The sequence below is a fragment of the Ambystoma mexicanum genome, chromosome 11 (assembly GCF_040938575.1).
Source record: "Ambystoma mexicanum isolate Mex_15411 chromosome 11, UKY_AmexF1_1, whole genome shotgun sequence".
NCBI lineage: Eukaryota > Metazoa > Chordata > Amphibia > Caudata > Ambystomatidae > Ambystoma > Ambystoma mexicanum.
In genome coordinates, this window is record NC_090934.1 from 774072300 (window position 1) to 774091091 (window position 18792).

Below are 18792 nucleotides of genomic sequence, written 5' to 3' on the forward strand. Positions count from 1 at the left end.
GTCGGAGGAACATCCCATCGAAAGAATGTTACAAGGTAAGAAGTAACTTGTTCTTCGAAGGGATTGTGTCCTCCGACGTATTCCTTATCTTGATAGACTCCCATAGCACTGGTTTACAAACGGAGGTGGGAGAAAAATTGGAATATTTTCCTTCAAGAATGTACAGAATGTAACACAGCTTTGCCAAATCCTGTCTCCTGGCTAGAGGAGGAATCCAGATTGTAGAATTTTGTAAAGGTATGTGCGGACGACCATGTGGCAGCTGCACATATGTCCCGAATCGGTACCCCTCTTTGGAGGGCCGAAGAGGCTGCGATACCCCTGGTTGAAAGAGCCCCAAGATGTTGAGGGGGCTCTTTCCCTGCCAATTTGTAGCATTCTAATATGGCTAATATAACCCATCTTTTCTTGGTCTGTTTTGTGATTGGCAGTCCTAATTTGTGTCCTGCATAACCTATAAACAGCTGGTCTGCTTGCCTTATCCTAGCGAGTCTGCTGATATAAAAGCTAAAGGCACGCCTTGGATCCAGCCTATGTAGCCTCTATTCCTCTTTCCCTGGATGGGGAGGAGGATAGAATGAAGGTAAGGTTATCTTCTGAGTGATGTGGAATTCAGAGACCACCTTTGGGAGGAAATTAGGGTTCACTTGTAAAACAACCTTGTCTTTGTGAAAAATAGTATGAGGAGGTTTGCAAGATAGAGCTTGTAATTCGCTCACTCTTCTGGCAGATGTTAAAGCCACTAGTAGGACAGTTTTAAGGGTGAGAAATCTTAATGAACAAGAATGGAGTGGTTCAAAAGGAGTACCCATTAGGAAGTTTAAGACTACATTTAAATCCCATACGGGAACTTGGAAAGGCTTTGCGGGATAAACATTAGTTAATCCCTTCAGGAATTGAATCACTAGGGGTAGTTTGAAATATGATGGCTCCTCCGCATTGCGCTTGAAGATTGACAACGCTGCGAGGTAGCCTTTGATCGTAACAACTTGGAGACCTGAATTCGCCAAATAGAGCAAAAAAGATAACCCCCTTGGTGTACCGCATGAAAATGGATCGATATTCTCTTCTCTACACCATCTGCAAAATCTGTTCTAACGGCAGCGGTATAAAGTCTTTGTTGCTGGACTCCCAGCCGAAAACAACACCTCCATGACGTCATCTGGAAGGTCCCAATCCTTGTATCTCAACCTTTCAGAAACCAAGCGTGATGTTGAGCTTTCTGAGGTATGGATGGAGAACCTGACCCCCCTTCTGCGAGAGAAGGTCATCTCTTTGCGGAAGACGAATCGGAGGACAGATGGACATGTCCAGAAGGTCCGGGTACCACGTTCTCCTGGCCCAATCCGGGGCAATTGGGATCATGGATTTCCGGAATCCTCTCAACCTGATTATTTGAGGAATGACAGGGAGTGGAGGAAACGTGTACAGAAGTGGAAACTCCCAGTCCACTACGAACGCGTCCCCACGCGTTCCTCTTGGGGGAAATTCCCTTGAACAAAACTGATCGCACTTCCTGTTGATGCTTGTGGCAAACAGATCCACTTGAGGGGTTCCCCAAAGGGTGAAGATCTCCTGAAGGACTTCCTGAGCTAGCTCCCACTCGTGGGAGACTGTGCTCTGCCTGCTCAGAGCGTCCCGCCGTGTTCTTCACTCCGGCTAGGTGAACTGCCGATATAGAGATTCCTTCCTGAATTGCCCAAAACCAGAGCTGCATTGCCTCTCTGCACAGTGGCAGTGACCCTACGCCTCCTCTTTTGTTGAGGTAGTGCATGGCCACTGTATTGTCCATCATTATCAGGACATTCTTTCCCTGTACTGATGGCAGAAAAGCTTTCAGCGCAAGTCTGATTGCTCTCAGCTCCAATAGGTTGATGTTTAGTCTGGACTCCAATGGAGACGAACGACCACTGATGGTCAAGTCGTTGGTATGGGCTCCCCACCCCGTGAGTGAGGCATCCGTGACTACGGTTTCTCCGCCCATGGTTGCCAAAACTGTTCCCCTTTCAAGATGTTCTCCCGACAGGCCGACCACTGAAGGTCTCGAGCTATTTTGTCTGAGATTTGAAGGAGATCTGACATTCTCCCTGAGAATAGCGACCATTGGGTTCTTAGAGCCCACTGGAGGGACCATATTCTCAGACGAGCCTCTGGCACTAGGAAGATGCAGGATGCCATGAGGCCGAGCAACCTCAAAAAGTCAAAGGCTGGTAGACGTTGGGCATTTTGAAACTTGGTGACCATCTGTAGAATATCTTGAGCCCTCACATCTGGTGGCGAGGCTTTTCCCAGGGAAGTGTCCAGGACTGCTCCAATGAACTGGAGTCTCTATGACGGTATCCTCTGTGACTTCTTTAAATTGAGGGAGAAGCCCAGTTTGTGAAGGACGTGGCAGACATGATCTAGTTGGATCCGAGCTTGTTCTGAAGATACTGCTCTGATCAACCAATCGTCCAGGTAAGGGTAGACGTGGATCCCTTCCCTACTTAGACTTGCAGCCACTTCCGACATTAGCTTGGTGAAGATCCTCAGGGTGGTGGTCTGCCCGTATGGCAGAACTAGAAATTGAAAGCGAGAGTTGCCAATTGCGAACCTCAGGTATTTCCTGTGTTTGAGATGGATTGGCACATGGAAATAAGCATCCTGAAGATCTAGAGATACCAACCAGTCCTGAAGCTGGAGGGCCTGAAGGATCTGAGAAAGAGCTACCATCTTGAACTTATCTTTCCTGAGGAATTTGTTAAATTGTCGCAAGTCCAAGATGGGTCTCAGTCCTCCGTCCTTCTTCGGTACTAGGAAGAAGGAGGAATACCAACCCTTGTTCCTCTCCGCTACAGGTACCGGTTCTATGGCACCTTTCTCTAGCAGGTCTAGAATCTCCTGCAGAAGGAGCGGATCTGAAAACTTCAAAGAGTTGTTCCCTCGTGGATGACTGAGGGGTGTGTAGGAAAGGCAGGCAGTAACCTTGGGCAACTGTCTCCAAAGCCCAAGCATCTGGCGTAATTGCCTGCCATTCCGCCAGATGTTGAGTTAACCTGCACCCTACTGGTGTCTAGTGGTGAGAGACCTCAGAGGGGTTTAGAGGCAGCTGACACAGATGCCGAGGGTAAAGAGGCACCTGCTGCTGCAGTTTTTGTACCTTTAACCCGTCCACCACGGGTGAATCGTTTTTGGCCCCTTTGAGCTGGCTGTCCTCTGCCTTTTCCAAATGCGGGGTAAAAGCGAAAGGACCTACCCCTCCATGAGGTTCCTCAAGGGCGATTTGTGGTCTGACGGATTGCAGCTCCAAGAGATTTCGCTGCTGCCTTAGAGGTCTGTAACTTCTCCAGACTGTCATCAGCCTTTTTACCAAACGAAGACGTGCCGTCAAAGGACATATTCAAAAGTCTGGCCTGTACATCTGGAGCAAATCCAGACTTTGGCAACCACACATATCTGCGGATTGTAGTACTAGCCGCCATGGCCCTGCTGATACTGTCACCAGAATCAATGCCAATTTGAAGGGACTCGCACATTGCATCTTTCCCATCTTTAATGATGTTTAAAAACGCTTCCCTTTCCTCTCCTTCCAGGAGACATTCAGCCGCAGATGAAGCACACTCCCAAAGTGTATGGCTGAATCTTGCAAGCATACAAGTGGCGTTAATAGATTTAAGCGCCATGCTACATGCCGAAAAGACTTAACGTCAAACCTTTTACCATCCCTGTCCTGTGGAATAGTAGGGTATGCAGATCTACTTTTCGATGAAGTTGCTGCTTGTACAACCAAACTCTCTGGAGTTGGATGCTTGCTCAAATATTCAGGGTCTGAGACAGATACTAAGTATTTGGCGGATAGTTTTTTGTTAACTGCCGGGATTACTTCAGGAGTTTCCCCAATTAGCAGACATTTTTCCTTGTAGTGCAGAATGAAAGGGAGCAACAGGATCTTCCTGTGGACCTTTATCTAGGATGTCATTAAGGTCATCCTGCTGAAAAGAAGGTGAAGGTGTAGACCACCCCATGAACTCTATTATTCTGGCCATCAGAACCCTATAAGCGGTCTCAGCATGTTCCCCAGGGTCTGGCTTAGCAAATTCTACTTCAGGAGAAGTATCTAAACCACTTGCCTCATGTAAGGAGTCTTGAAGATCCTTTAACCTGTTCTCTTCTGAGATAAATTCTTCAGGAATGGGTGTTGTGATCCTTTGCAACCCAAAAGGTCTTTCATGATCAGAATCCTCCCCTTCCTCATATATAGAGGACAAAGCTCTAAAATAATCAGATCTAGGGTATGGTTTAAAACCCATTTCTTGAGCAGAAGGGGCCAAGCTTGAAGTCGCAGGTTGAGAAAATGTTGAAGTTGTCGACGCAGAAGTCAAAGGCTTCGATGAAACCAAAAATCAAAGGCGTTGAAAAAGTATGAAGGAGTCTCGAAGAACCTGAGAGGATCAGGATCCTACTCAGAGTCGTCCAGGTTATCGACGACATTCTCGAGGTCATGATCGAAGCCCTTGGTACTTCTACTGACTGAGATGTGGTAACAGCAGTAGGTCTGTCCTTTATCGGTAATGACATCGGCGTCAAAGACCGCGTCGATTTGACCGATTTGTGTGTGGATGGGCCCTTCGATAGAGGCGTCGATGACGCAGATTTATGAGTCGAAGGAACCTTCGACGACGGCGTCGATGACGCGCGGTCTTACTGCCTTTGCTCGAGGGTTCATGACGCTCTCGGGCAGTTTCTTTCAATGGGTGCAACGACTTGCAGCGTTTCAATTTTTCGGGTCTTTCACCCAGGGTATCACCTTTAGCCGTCTCCAAGGGGGTCGAGGCCACTTTCTCGAAGACGCTAAGAATTTTTTTACGGAATTCCTCCCACTTAGCTGGAGAGCTGTGTTTCGTGGGGCAGGTGACCCTTTCCAGGGAAGTGGAAGAAGAAGAAGAGGGAGATCTACGACGCCTCTTTTTCGAGCGTTCAGATCTCGAAGACTGATGGGAACCGCTTTGAGACCTTGAACGGGAAGGTTTCCTGTGACGGCGAGGAGACGAATGTCTCGACTCTGCTGAGGAAACTTTAGAAGGAGTAGAAGGTTTAAGAGTCTTACCTCTTTCTAGCTTCCCCTTACGCTCCTTCAAGGCTTTCGCCGTCATGGACATGCAGTCCTCGCATTCTGAACAGTGATGCTCCGATCCCAAGCACCACAAACAGATCCTGTGAGGATCCGTCAACGACATTTTCTTCCCACAATCACAACACTTTTTGAAGTCGGACCTTGGGGTCGACGGTTCGGATGAGGAAGCCATCGAATAAAGATGATATATTCGAGGAATAAGTAGAAACTACTTGAAGAACTGAGCAAAACGATTCCGAGCCCCACAAAGCGCGGAAAAACGTAACTGAACAACGGACGCTGCACGAGTCTATTTATACGCACAGTGACGTTGGCGCCGAGACGGTGGCTGTCGAGGGACACCAGCTCGAGGGATGTCGATGCGCAGCGCCCTCTACTGAAAACATTTCCGAGGCCAGCAAGCTGGAATGTAATCTATCAAGATAAGGAATACGTCGGAGGACACAATCCCTTCGAAAAAACGAAATTACGTTTCAGAGAAGCTAGATCAGAGTCATACCAGCCTAAAACTAAAACATACCATACTAAAACCCACTTGGAGGCAGGCTTCAGGCGGATCCTCATGAGAGGGGCAAGGATGTCAAGTGTGTTCGAGATGGAGAGGCGAAGGTTAGCGAGAACAGAGTCAGAGGAAGAGTCAGAGGGGGATGAAGGTGGAGGCAAAAGAAGCGACTGACACTTGCTTCATCGGTCGAATGACAGCGAAGGAGGCTGGCAGTGCTTGGAGGCAATTGGATGCAGAGTCGAGGGGGCCCAAGTGGGAGGAGAAAGTGGTTGGACCAGGATAGGGGGGGTGGTGACCACGTTTCGGAGATGTCTCCAGAGATGAAGGCATCCAGAGTGTGTCCAGCTGAGTGGGTCGAATCATTAGGGAGAATGGTAAGAGAGGGAGTCACAGAGGTAGCAGCACTGTGAAGTGGCTCACTCAGGAGAGTCTAGGAGGATATTGAAGTCACCAAGGAGTAGGAGTGTGGAAGTAGAGGTCAGGACGGAGGAGGCTAGGTCAGCCCATTCAGAGAGGAAGAGAGAGAGATCGGTCCAGGAGGCCTGTAGATGGTGGCAAGGGTGAACAAGAGAGTAGGAGCGTCCCAAACACTGCAGATGTGGCATTCAAAAGAGGTGTAGGATTGAGTGGGTATGATTGAAGAAGGGACCCACTCAGGGAAAATAAGGGCCACTCCACCTCAAGGCCAGTTGGGCCTTGGTTTGGAGAAGCGTCTGTAGCTAATGCATGTTTGATTGATTAATTAATCATTTTTGGCATAGGCTAGATCTCTATAAAGCTGCTCTTGGACAGTAAAACGTCAATGTATATCTTTCCCCACTTGCAGTTAGAAAATTACTAGCATGCACAGGCATTTTTGAGAAACACAATGGACATTTTATTTTCAAAATGTAAAGTAAATGTTAGCTTAAAAATAAAAAATGACATTGGCCGAAAGGACGATCACTAAGTGGTCACACACCTAGCTCAGCATCCTTACTCTATGGATGACATTACAAAACATATAGACTCACAACCGAAAGTACCAATGGCCTTGATAATCAAAGTATAAATGGTACCAGGTAAGAGGCAAGTGGCAAGCCATCATGCACTACATCAATGCTCAGAGAAATTCACATTTGTTAGAGCCTATGACTACAGAAGATAATGCAGTGTGGTACACATGTCAAACTTCACATTGTGCGTTATACACATTAAATGTAAGACTGGACTGTGCACGCAATCAATGCACACTAGCATGAAAGAATATATTGAGTTTGATTCTTCGAACTGGGATAAAAGTTCTCCTCTGCTACGTGGTCTCCGAGTATGTCCAGCCATTTGTGGCTCATCAATCTATCAATACACTTATTGCCAATATCACCAATGGCATTGGTAACGTTCTATCATGTCATCATTAAAACAAAAGTAATAAATGAGGTTTGAAAGGTGCCTGCACAAAAGCATTTCTTGAAAAATGGTTGAGGCCAGACCTTACTGGTATTTAAAACATTTCACTATATATGGAGAGGAACATATCCATAAAGAACATAATATATTTACCCAGCAGTTTATGTACTCATTTTAGACATTTATTGCAGTCCTCACTATCATCAGTCATACATTCAGAATTCCAGCAATGTTACTTCTAAGAGGCTAATTTCACTATAGAGATTTTACATTCCCACCACCCCCAATTTCAGGGTTTTAAAGAGACTGAGGAATTTCGTCCTAGTGCGCCATATTAGAGAATGCAACATGTTGTAAAACTAAACACCCCTCACTCAGGCACTCTAACTTACACAATGTTCATTTCGGATTGCATTTGGAATCAGTACATTAGGCTTGATAGCAAAATGTACAACTCTTAACAGCACAGTTTGGAATTGCATATTTCTGTATATAATAAACTCTTTACAGTATTTCTCTTACTGACCAAGACACGTTTTTCCGTCAGAGTGTAGTGTGTACTTTGGGTGACATCCACAAGTAGGACCATCGTCTGTGTCATCGCATGCATGCTGGCACCCACCGTTTCCATGATTACATGTCACTGAGCAAAAAGATACATGGGAGAAAAATGAAACTTTTCAGAATATTACAGCATTTCGCACATATACTTGTATCCGTACCAATTAGATCATTTTTTACAACATAGATGTGAATTGGGTTGAAATTAAGTGACCATTCCTTCAGTGATGCGATGCAATTTTCAATGGAGATTCATTTTTTAACAGCAGAAAAGACCAACATTTGGGAAGTGTGATAGTGATGTTGAGCAGTTCACAAAATCCACTAAGACCAATATCTCTAAAAATAGCAATCCACTTACGTATTAACAAGAAAAAAAAGAAAACACTGATTTCCATTCTAAAAACAGGAGTGCGATATTGGGTTCATTTGGATTGCAGGTAGTTTACAGAGTCAGCACATCAGCAAAGAGTCAACAAATTCAGCAAAAGTTCTTCACGTCCATAAATAAAAAAAACGGAGATGCAAGAACGGGCACAAACATCCAAGGCTAAATCAAAAAGTTGAAAACCGAAAAGAGAAATCACACAATATACCGTAACCTTGCCCGTCCTCTCGTTAAGGTGGCGTGAACTGTGGATCTTGATGCATCACCTCACCAGATTAGCTAAGTGAGTTGAAAGCAGCCCTCAATGAAGCATCCTTACAGACCCTGGCCACCCAATGTAGGAGTCTATCACATATGCCTGAAACTGCGGGCTGCGGAGTAGTCTTAATGGAGAATGTTCCATAATACTAAAATCCGGCAAAGGATGCCTATTGCAAATAGCAACCCAACTGAACAAACAGTTCTACATAACAAGTCTTTAGTTGCTAGGTTAAGTGTAACTCCTGTACTTCACCCAGGCATATTACAATAAAGGTGCATGTAAGCTGGTCCAAATGCACACAGTGTGATGTAACCTAAAGATGTGAAGTCAACTGTGTTTCAGAAAAAAACGGCAGTGTTTGAAGTTGCACACCTTAAATCCATTCTCTTACAGATTGATGCACCCTCCATATTCATGCATATCTGTATCTTTTCTTTAAGATAGTGTTCTCCTAGGTGCAAATCCCCGTGAAAGCACATGCATGTTAGGAGCAGAGACCTTATCAGCATAGTTCAGGGCTATGGAGGTCATCAGGCTCTTTGTAAGAACAACCTGGAACCTGCCCTTTAATGCGTGGACGGTGTAGTAATAATCCGAGACCAGACGAAACCACTTATCAAAATATACAGTTAAATTACAATTTAAAACCTATGGTATTTGCCACCTCTGTATCAAAATCTTACATACATCATTGTTTCTAACAAAAATGAATGATGGAGATATAGCACACTTGTGCATAATTCAAACCATACCTCAGTTCTCGTCCACCCGGACCAATGTGGCTTTATGCCGCAGAGATCCACGCGAATGAACATTCACAGGCTCCACGCTGCCATTGAAAGAGCGCCGGCCCTACAAGACTCACTGGCTCTCCTCACCATCGACTTGGAGAAAGCCTTTGACTCGGTCCATTGGGACTCCCTATGGCATATAATAGATAAAATGAGTTTTGGTGACCAATTCACGGGCTGGTTCAAACTCCTATATAATGCCCTGACAGCGGAGATCAGGGTGAATGGTTGGACCTCTCGCAGCATCAAGCTGGGTAAAGGAACCAGACAGGGTTGTCCCCTCTCGGCGATGCTATTCGCACTAGCAATGGAACCTCTAGCGATAATGTTGAGACAATCGCAGTTATGGAGGGGATTTCATTGGGCCCAGGACTGGGAAGATAGAGTGTCCCTGTATGCTGATGACCTGTTGATCTATCTCAGCAACCCAGTAGCCTCATACCCCATCGTCACAAACCTACTAAACAGCTATGGAACCTTTAGCGGCCTGAAGGTGAATTACAATAAATCCCTACTGTTCCTGATCAAGGACCTTGATGCAACGGATTTAGATAACTGCCCATATAAAATTGAAAAAGGACAATTCCGGTATCTCGGCATTCAGATCACGACAGATCTCACACTATATGCAACTAAGAATCTGTACCCGATCACAGATAGATTTGTGGACTACGTGAAGCATTGGATGACCCTCCCGCTCACCCTCCTCGGAAGAGCTGCACTGTTTAAGATGCTGGCCCTACCCCAGTTCCTATACGTCCTGCAGAACGCACCACTATACATACCCAAAAAGGAATTCCGCAAAATAGACGACACACTCAGGAAACTGTTGTGGGGAGGAGGGCATCCTAGAATCGCGCTGAGAACCCTGCAACATTCTGTATGGGAGGGGGGCATCGGACTTCCCCATCTACAAACCTACTACTGGGCAGCCCAAATGTCAGTGGTAAACGATATCCTGCATAATGATCCATTATTACCACACATCAGAGCAGACAGCCGGATGGGACAAGGGATTACTCCATTAGAGAGTTTCTATCAAAAGAAAACACGACCAACCCCGAACACAATAATGGGCCAAAGAACACGGATCTGGACAGACGCACACAGATATCTAGGATGGGAAGGGAAGGTCATACTGAAACAACCCCTGTGGCACAACAGGCACCTGCCAGAACTTAGGGAACTCCCCAAATGGGCAACCCGGGAAGCAGCCGGGATAGTAAAACTGGAAGACATAATACAAGATGGAGAAATAATAACTTTCCAAGACCTACGAGACAAATACAATTTACCAGCTACTGAACATTTTCATTACAGGCAGATGAGACACGCAATCATTACAACTGGGTTGGACCTCTCTGATGTACCTGAATGTACTCCGATTGAGAGAAATATAGTAATGGAGAGGATCGACACCAAAATAACGTCCACAATGTATAATGCGATTGCCTCATTCGCCACAGTGGAACGCACAGATCTTAAAGAAAAATGGGAAAGAGATATGGGCCCAATACAACCAGAGGAATGGACCACAGCCCTCATGTATCACAGGGAGACAGCAATCTCGGCCAGAATCAGATTGATCCAGCTAAAAATTCTACACAGGGTATATTACCCAAGAGAGGCCTTACACCAGTGGGGGAGAGCGACGGAGCCCAACTGTCTACGCTGCCACCAAACAGAAGGGACTTTCTACCACATCCTATGGGAATGCCCACAAATCCAGAACTTCTGGCAGAAATGCTGTGAGAGACTCTCAATAGTAATTGGCCGAACGAGACCAATGGACCCTAAATTCCAACTATTGGGGATAGATGCAGATATAGAAATATCCCGATTTGAAAAACCATGCTCGCAACCACCACAGGTCTTGCAAAAAGGAATATAGCCCAACTGTGGGGCTCGGCCTCGTCCCCACAATACAAGAAATGGGTAGCAGACGTGGATATGTGTGTGCCAATGGAGACGAGGGTGTATACCACCAAGGGGTGCCCAGGGAAAGCGAGTAAGATATGGCAGAGATGGGAGGACAACTGAAGACACAAAAAATAAAAAAAACAACAAGCGAGAGACTTGATGGACTAAAGAAATCAAATTGATCAGCTGACAGGAGCCCATAGACTCAATATGTTTAATATGATTAAATCACATGTGAGAGAGCCAAGCATCGAAAAGTTGTGATCACCTGCATGTTTGACCGTGTAAACCAAGTATTTTTGTTGTCTTGTTCGTATTTATAAAATGACAATAAAATATGTTATTAAAAAAAAAATCTCAGTTGCTTAGGATACCCCTCCACTGATGAAGTTATTCAGAGCCCAAAGACATACTATGGAGTCTGAACGATCCACAAAAACATATTTGTTGTATAAGCAAACAAGTGCCTGCTTGCTCGTGCTGCTGACAAGATGCTTTGGAGAACACAGATGGTCAATGGAGGAAAGGTGTTCATGAATCTGCAAGTGGCATACCTTCTCTTCCCGGCATTGGATGAACTGAGTGTGGAGAATGCCATGACTGCAAATGCTTTGCACACAAGGGCGACTATGTTCATTGGAAGGACTAGTTTGGGATTATGCACTATTCAAAATATAACAAGGTGAAACACAAGATGAGGGCAGCAGGTTATGTAACTTCTGGTGACAATGAACTGACCTGGAGAGAAGGACGACTAGCTAATTTACTGCCAAGTGTGCAAATACAGAGATGGATTAAGCAAAGGGTCAGATGCCTTTAGAAGAAACCTTCCAAATTCACAGAGAGATTGGTAAACTGGATTAGGAAGAAGTAGGTTTGCAGTGGCAATGTGGAAATGTGAACCTGAATGGTGCTGAGCATTTCAGAGCACTTGACATTTAGAGGCAATGAGGACCTGAGAACACTTGAATTCTGAAAGGAGCCAAGAAGCTTAACGTCACTAGAACTCTGGGAGGTGGTGACATATTTGGAAAAGTCAAAGCAGGTTACCAAGTGTTGAGATTAAATGGGAGTTGGTGGCAATAATCTGAGAGAAATGATTTGACTGGTTGTAGACCTAAACTTAAAAAATCCAGAAACATCAAATGATAGCAGTTGTGAGAAGTAAAATCCTGCACACCTATGTTGGCAATTAGGAACAATACAAAAGTAACCAAAATGGTGAATGAATATAAAGAATAGGGTGAAGAGGACATTTGGGACTACAGAGGAAACAAGAGAGTCAAGTTAACCCCCTTCAAAAGAATGTGATAATGCTAAAACAAACCAAAACTGGGGCGGTCGAGAATGTATAGACTGAAAAGTCCAACCATAAGGTGAAACGTATATGTTGCAAACAAAGTATTACAATTTGAATACGAGTTTGGAACGTATGTATTCCATTGATAAATATATGGATAGCAGAAAACCTTTAATTGGACCAACAAAATTAACAGAACTGTTAAAGCGAATAAGCGATTCACTGAAGATAACTTTCATACAGATGGACAGACATGAAGAAATGAAGGGGAGGCAGGAGGGAAGACAGATGCGGAGAAAGAGGGAGGTTAAGTGTAGGAATTGGCAAACAAGCAAAAAAATTGTCAGGATTTGGATCAATCGCATCAAACCGAATCTAGAGCTCGGGGGGGGGGGGGGGGGGGAGTCGCTGTTGCGCTTGTCGAGTATGACCGCCTGAGTGCTGAGCTCCGTGTCGGGGATCATACGCTGCATAACCACTCCGCTGCAGTGCTGCATATTCTCCTCACATTGTGTCCTATGCTGTGCGAGTCACGTCTGCAGACTCCTGGCGAGTTTCAGCCCAGAGAGACCGGAAATCTAGGGGCTACGGCGGCATGTCAGCCGCCGTGTGTCCCCCCCCCTCGACTGCCTGGGCTGCAGTTCCGTGTGGTGCAGCTCAGCCTGCAACTGAGAGGCGAGGTGTTGCAGGCCTGTTGGGGGAGGGGTGGTGCTGCCCTGCCCGAGCGCCTCGTCTGAGCTGCCAAACCCTGGGGCAGTTTTAATCACTGCAGTATAGCTCCACCGTCCGGACCACTTTCCACCCCCGAGGCCACCACCACACCGCTCCTGTGAAGCCCTCCAGCACCTGAAGTCATCATTCACGCCGCACCGGCGGCCTGACTGGCGGGTGGCCGCGTGCCCGCTAAAGACCATCTCTGGCAGTAGAGGGCCATTATTCCCTTGGGCGCACCATCTACTGTGGGGACATCGGGTCGGGGACGTCTGAGTGGCTGTCGCGCTGCTGCGTGGCATGGCACCTTGTGACCCCTTACCTATCGGCTGCCATCGTGGAGGGGTATATCTGCGGACATAGGTAGGACCAGCACCGCGTGAGGGGCAGTAGATGCGCTAAGTGGTGCGTGACATTCAGATCCCCTTGGCTCCCTCACTGCTGCTCTTGGGTGTCGGGGGCTGCCCGCTCCTGGGACCCTTACAGCAACCTACTGAAAACTGAAAAATAATGCAGAGAATGTTGGGGACACGGCACAGCAGACACTTTAGGGAGCGGTTCTGTGGAACCACCCGCCCTACTTTTGTGTCCCCTACCTGTACACAGCAGAGAACCGTCACCCAGTACTACTGTCAGAGACCTGTACTTAACCACTCATATCAATGGGGAGACCGTTGGACACTGATTACTGGCTGCCTTGGACCATGGTTTCTGCACCCTCCTTACTGCAGGGGCACACATCAATCCAGGAAAGGGAGGCCTGTTGGGGTGGGGCGCCGCCGGACTGCACCTCGCTTTTACCTGTGTGGCACTGCACCACTGGAGCCTCCCTTTTGGCACGCTAGATCTTCACAAGCGGTCTCGATGGTCGGCATGATTATGCAGGTCTGAGAGGTGGCAACCAGCTGGGTTCTCACTATTTAGAGACGGATTGGAGGTACCGGCACAACTCTTCAAGTAACTAGTCCTCCTGTTGCATATATTCATAGGTGCACCTACGTGGGAGAACACACCTGTGGAGGTCGGGCCCCTCGCTGTACACCAGGTCAATTGCTCGAGACCTACCTGTCCACCGGATTTAAAGGCACAGGCATCAGGGACCCTGCTCTGGCCATATCGGCGTAATGCCTCATTCTTGGTAAGGAGGCCCTTTCGGATAAGACTGCAATACCTGCCCCCTCTCCCTGCTCTTTTCCGCTCTGACTTGGTCTCCACTGTAAGCTCTTCCGGCTTCCAGAGGGGCACATCCCCCCCCCCACTGTGTTACGTGGTGGGGTTAATTGGACACGATCTGCAAACATCAACGGGCACATACCCTGCTGCTGGTTGTCTGTGGGCGTGCAGGGGCCTCCCCCCTCTCGTTGTCTGGGCTGTTTGACTGAGCTGCGCTCCTGCATGCATATCATCTGCTAACATGACGAAAGGGGCCAATAAAAAAAAACAGTGCTCCATTAATATGTACACGCAGTTGGCGCAAAAATCAGGCGGAACACTCCCTGATCAGGAGGCATCGATGTCCACACCCTCTGATACCATGGAGATGAGGAAAATGCTCGAATACATGCATGAAGGGTTCACCACCCTGCACTCAATGTTGGACGACATGAGCGGGACTATAGGTTCGATTAAGGCTCATATCGAGAAGACAGATACCCGAGTTACTGAGGTGGAAAACAGGGTGGGGACCACTGAAGATGATATTTGCACTCTACGATACGGAATTAATGCCCTATCCAGACGGGTCCAGGAAATCAGCAGGAGGAACGAAGATCTCGAGTCGCGCTCTAGGCGTAACAATATCCGTATTATCAGTATCCCGGAAGGCAACATCGATGGCCCCATGGAAGCCTACATTGAGCATACACGGTTATCCTTATTGGACTCTCCAAAATTGTCTCCACAATTCGCCATTGAGAGGGCTCACCGATCCTTGGTCGCGAAACCTAGACCTGGGGCCCCCCCTCGCCTCATAATGGCACAGGCCAAGGGCGACCTCTTTCTAGGATCCTCCAGGGTTCAACTCTACGCAGACTTCTCCATGGCTATCCAGCAAGAGCGGAAAACATTCATGGTTGTCAAGAAGAGACTGCGGGACCTAGGGGTTACGTACTCAATGGTGTATCCTGCCAAAGTTAGGATTGAACATTCCAACCAGGTCCTGATCTTCACCATCCCTGAAGAGGCATCCAAGTTTATTGAGGAACACTTCCCTGGGTGACCCTTGCCTGTGATGGTACCGAAGGGGCAATCACAAACTTTCCAAATGTTTTTGTTCAGTATCTACTTTGGGGTCAGGCCCTTGTTGGTCTCCTGGAGGGGGGGGCTGCCTGCACTCAGCCTGTTGGCTAGTGGCCCTGATCCGTTACTTTGATCCTTTCCTGTCTCTACTATTGCAATACCACTAGGCTATGCACTGCAACATATCTAGTCGAACCCTGACGCGACTGTGCCGCAGCTCGAATGGCGCTAAGCCTCCCAGGCAATGTCGTCACTCGTTATCTGTTGGGTTAAGTTGTGTTTGGGTATCACTTCTGTGTTTGGGAGGAAGGTGTGGGTGGGGGAGGGAGAGGAGAGTGTTATAGTTGAAAAATTGATTGGCAAGCAACGGGAAGCTCGAATCTCCTACTTCTTTCTAGTGAGGTTGGTGAAATTTCTGATTCATGTTTATCCGTTGGGTCATTGTACCCCGAACGAGATTATATGTTTTTTTAAGTGCATGAGCTGGAATTTTAGGGGGATGGGCAATCGCGTAAAAATGAGGAAATTGCAACTGTATGTTAAAAGACATATTAATTTGCTCTTCTTACAGGAAACACGTGCTCTCCAAGGCTCATGTGAAGGGTTTGCAAAGTACTGGGGCCCCCAGCGGTATTACACTGTTTATTCCTTCCAGAACCGAGGGGTTATGACACTTATGCTCTTCAGGCTGTTGCAGGGAAATAGTGTTGCTAAACATCGATGACCCTGACTTCTACGTGCATCTCTCTTCACTAATGGCCGGTTTCCTGCTTGTTCCAATCCTCTTGGGGGGGGGGGGGGGGGGAGGGGGGGGTGGGGGAGTGAGACTTTAATACCATTCTTGATGTTCAAAACTAAAGATCAGGCTCCAAACCCCGTCAACTGTCTAAGGCTGCTAAAACTATTGCAAGTCCAATTTAATCTTAGTGATCCATGTCGTCTGCTTTATCCCGACTCTCGGATGTTTTAAATCGACTCTACAGTAGATGACTCCCACTCTCGCATCTATAGATGGCTTCTCACAGATACCCTAGTTGGATTTGTCCCCAATATTTCTAATCTCCCCAGGACATACTACGATCACTCTCCAGTGACCATCTCCTTACGGTGGTCCACCGATTAACCCAAAACTAGGTCGTAGAGGCTCAAACCGCATTCCCTGTTAGATACCGCCTTTGCGTTCGAAATTGGCACTAACATTGAGGACTTCTTTGCCCTAAACACGGGCACTGTCCAATCTCAGGCCATCCTCTGAGGCGTTTAAGGCCTATATTAGGGGCATGGCGATCTCCAAGGAGGCGGGGATCCTCAAGACTATTAGAAGGGATATCAATAAAAGTGAAACGAGACTTGCCCTTCTTGAGACCCAGTATGCCGCTAAACAATCAAATCGACACGCTGGCAGGTATTGGCAACAAATTAGATACGTTTTGTGCGCATGCTGAGCGGGAACGCAGGTTCTTAGATTCCACCCAGGCCGCACAGCTGTACGGAGAGGGCGAACGTCCTGGTTGGGTCCTTGCCAGGCTGATCAGACTTGAACGGGGTGTAGTGCATATCCCTGCGATAGAACGGACGGATGGCACTTTGGCTATGACATCGCAGGAAGTCAACAATGAATTCCACTCCTTCTATGAGAAGCTCTACTCAAACTCTGACACAGCCAGTGAAATCAACATAGGGTCGTTCTTAGATAGTCACCCGCTCTTGGTTCTTTCTTCGGCAACTAGGGAAGCCCTGGACACCCCGATCAGAGACGAAATATCCAACGCCATTGACCAGCTGGCTATGGGAAAGGCTCCAGCATCCGATAGTCTCCCGATTGAATTTTATAAACATTTCAAATCCAGTCTTGTATTGCCACTTCTGGCTTTATGGAACGAGGCGTGCCTCATGGGGACCCCGCCCTCCTCCCTCCGAGAAGCAATAATAACAGTGCTACCCAAACCAGGCAAACCCCCCACACTGTTTGGCTCCTATCGCCCTCTCACTACTAAACTGTGATGCTAAAATTTACGCCAAAGTGCTAGCTTTGCGACTGGCCCCGTGCATGCACTATATAATACATCCAGATCAATCCAGTTTTATCCCAGGCCGGGCTACCTTCTTTAATTTGTGCCGACTATTTAATGTATTGGCTCGCATTGATCCCAGCGTAGAAGCAGTTGCAGTAATTTTAGATATGCAGAAGACCTTTGATTCTGTCTCATGGAGATATCTATGGCAGGTACTTGAGAGATGCAACTTCGGTCCCGGCTTCAGAGCATGGGTCAAACTGTTATATTCTTCTCCTGTGGCTAGGGTCTGCACCGACAATCTGTGCGCATCTCAGTTCCCGATAGCAAGAGGCACAAGGCAGGGCTGTCCCTTCTCGCCGCTAGTATTCACCCTGGCTGGTTATAGAACCGCTAGCCGACAGGATACACCAGAGGTACGCACATAGAGGCATACGATTGGTGGTCCCATCGGAGATGATCTCACTATATGCGGATGATGCTCTTCTGTTCGTTCACCAACCAGAGAGCAGTCTATCCCCAATACTGGAGGACGTTATTCAGTTTGTTGAGTTGTCGGGCCTTCAAGTCAACTGTTCCAACTCTGTATTGTTCCCTCTGACCGATGCTACCGCCCCGCTGCCAAATGTCCAGGGTTTCACAAGGGCCCAGAATGTGATTACATAGCTGGGCGTGGTGGTTGCTCACGACTCGGCCACGTTATACGATGAAAACCTTGGTAAATACCTAACCACTTTAAACCAGAAGTCCGCGGGTTGGACGAACCTGCCAATTACCCTAGCTAGTAGGATAGCCATTCTCAAAATGGTGGTGCTGCCGCAACTTCTTTACAGGATCTTAAATATCCCTCTTTGGCTGGGCCGTGAATTCTTCACTACACTCACTCGTACCATTAACACATTTCTATGGCACTCTGGCGCGGTTAGGCTGAAGCTAGCAACACTAACTACCCCAATACCGAAGGGAGGGTTCGGGGCTCCAAATTTTGAGGGTTACTGGATAGCGGGCCAAGCCCACTTTGCAACATTCTGGTGTATGCCCTCTGACACTCCCCTTCATGTCAAACTGGAGCGCCTGGCTGTAGATAGCAAAGATATCCGTACCATAGTCCTTCTCCCCTGTGATAACAGATTTGAACATGTGGACGCCAAAAGAAGAAAAAACTGATCCAGAGATCTTGTCAAAATGCAGGGCCATTACAGGCCTTCCTTTCTTTGGCCAAACAGCGCAAACAGTACATTATGTTCACCGCCAGTCCAACAAGCTACTGCACAGCTACCAATCTGATTTCACACCATCATGAGGCACTCAAACAACTATACCAAAACTCAGAGTAGAACTCCTTACCACCTGAGATGGAGGCAAAGCATGTGGACTCTCGCCATTACACTTTTTAGCACGCTTCAACATTATCAATCACAACATGCTACTCGATCACTTAGCTAATCAATCCAGAATCGGCTGTGAGAGCAATGGGCTGCAAATGGTTCTTCTTGGAGTATGCACATCCCAAGTATAAGTGGTCTCCTTTTTATCCAAAATAACCAGCATTGCTTGGTCAGCGCCTTAGGGGTCATCTCTCTCACTAAGCCTATTCAA

At 47.1% G+C, this 18792-nt stretch overlaps 1 protein-coding gene across 10 annotated transcripts in view; it reads right to left on the minus strand.

The window, feature by feature from the left end:
* The window catches only part of SCUBE2 (signal peptide, CUB domain and EGF like domain containing 2), a 1402698-nt gene that overhangs the window by 877842 nt on the left and 506064 nt on the right, over positions 1-18792 (minus strand). For all 10 annotated transcript variants that reach the window (XM_069623684.1, XM_069623682.1, XM_069623685.1 and 7 more), the window contains one exon: positions 7534-7650. In XM_069623684.1, the coding sequence (XP_069479785.1) occupies positions 7534-7650 (117 nt within the window). The remainder of the gene's footprint in view (positions 1-7533; positions 7651-18792) is intronic.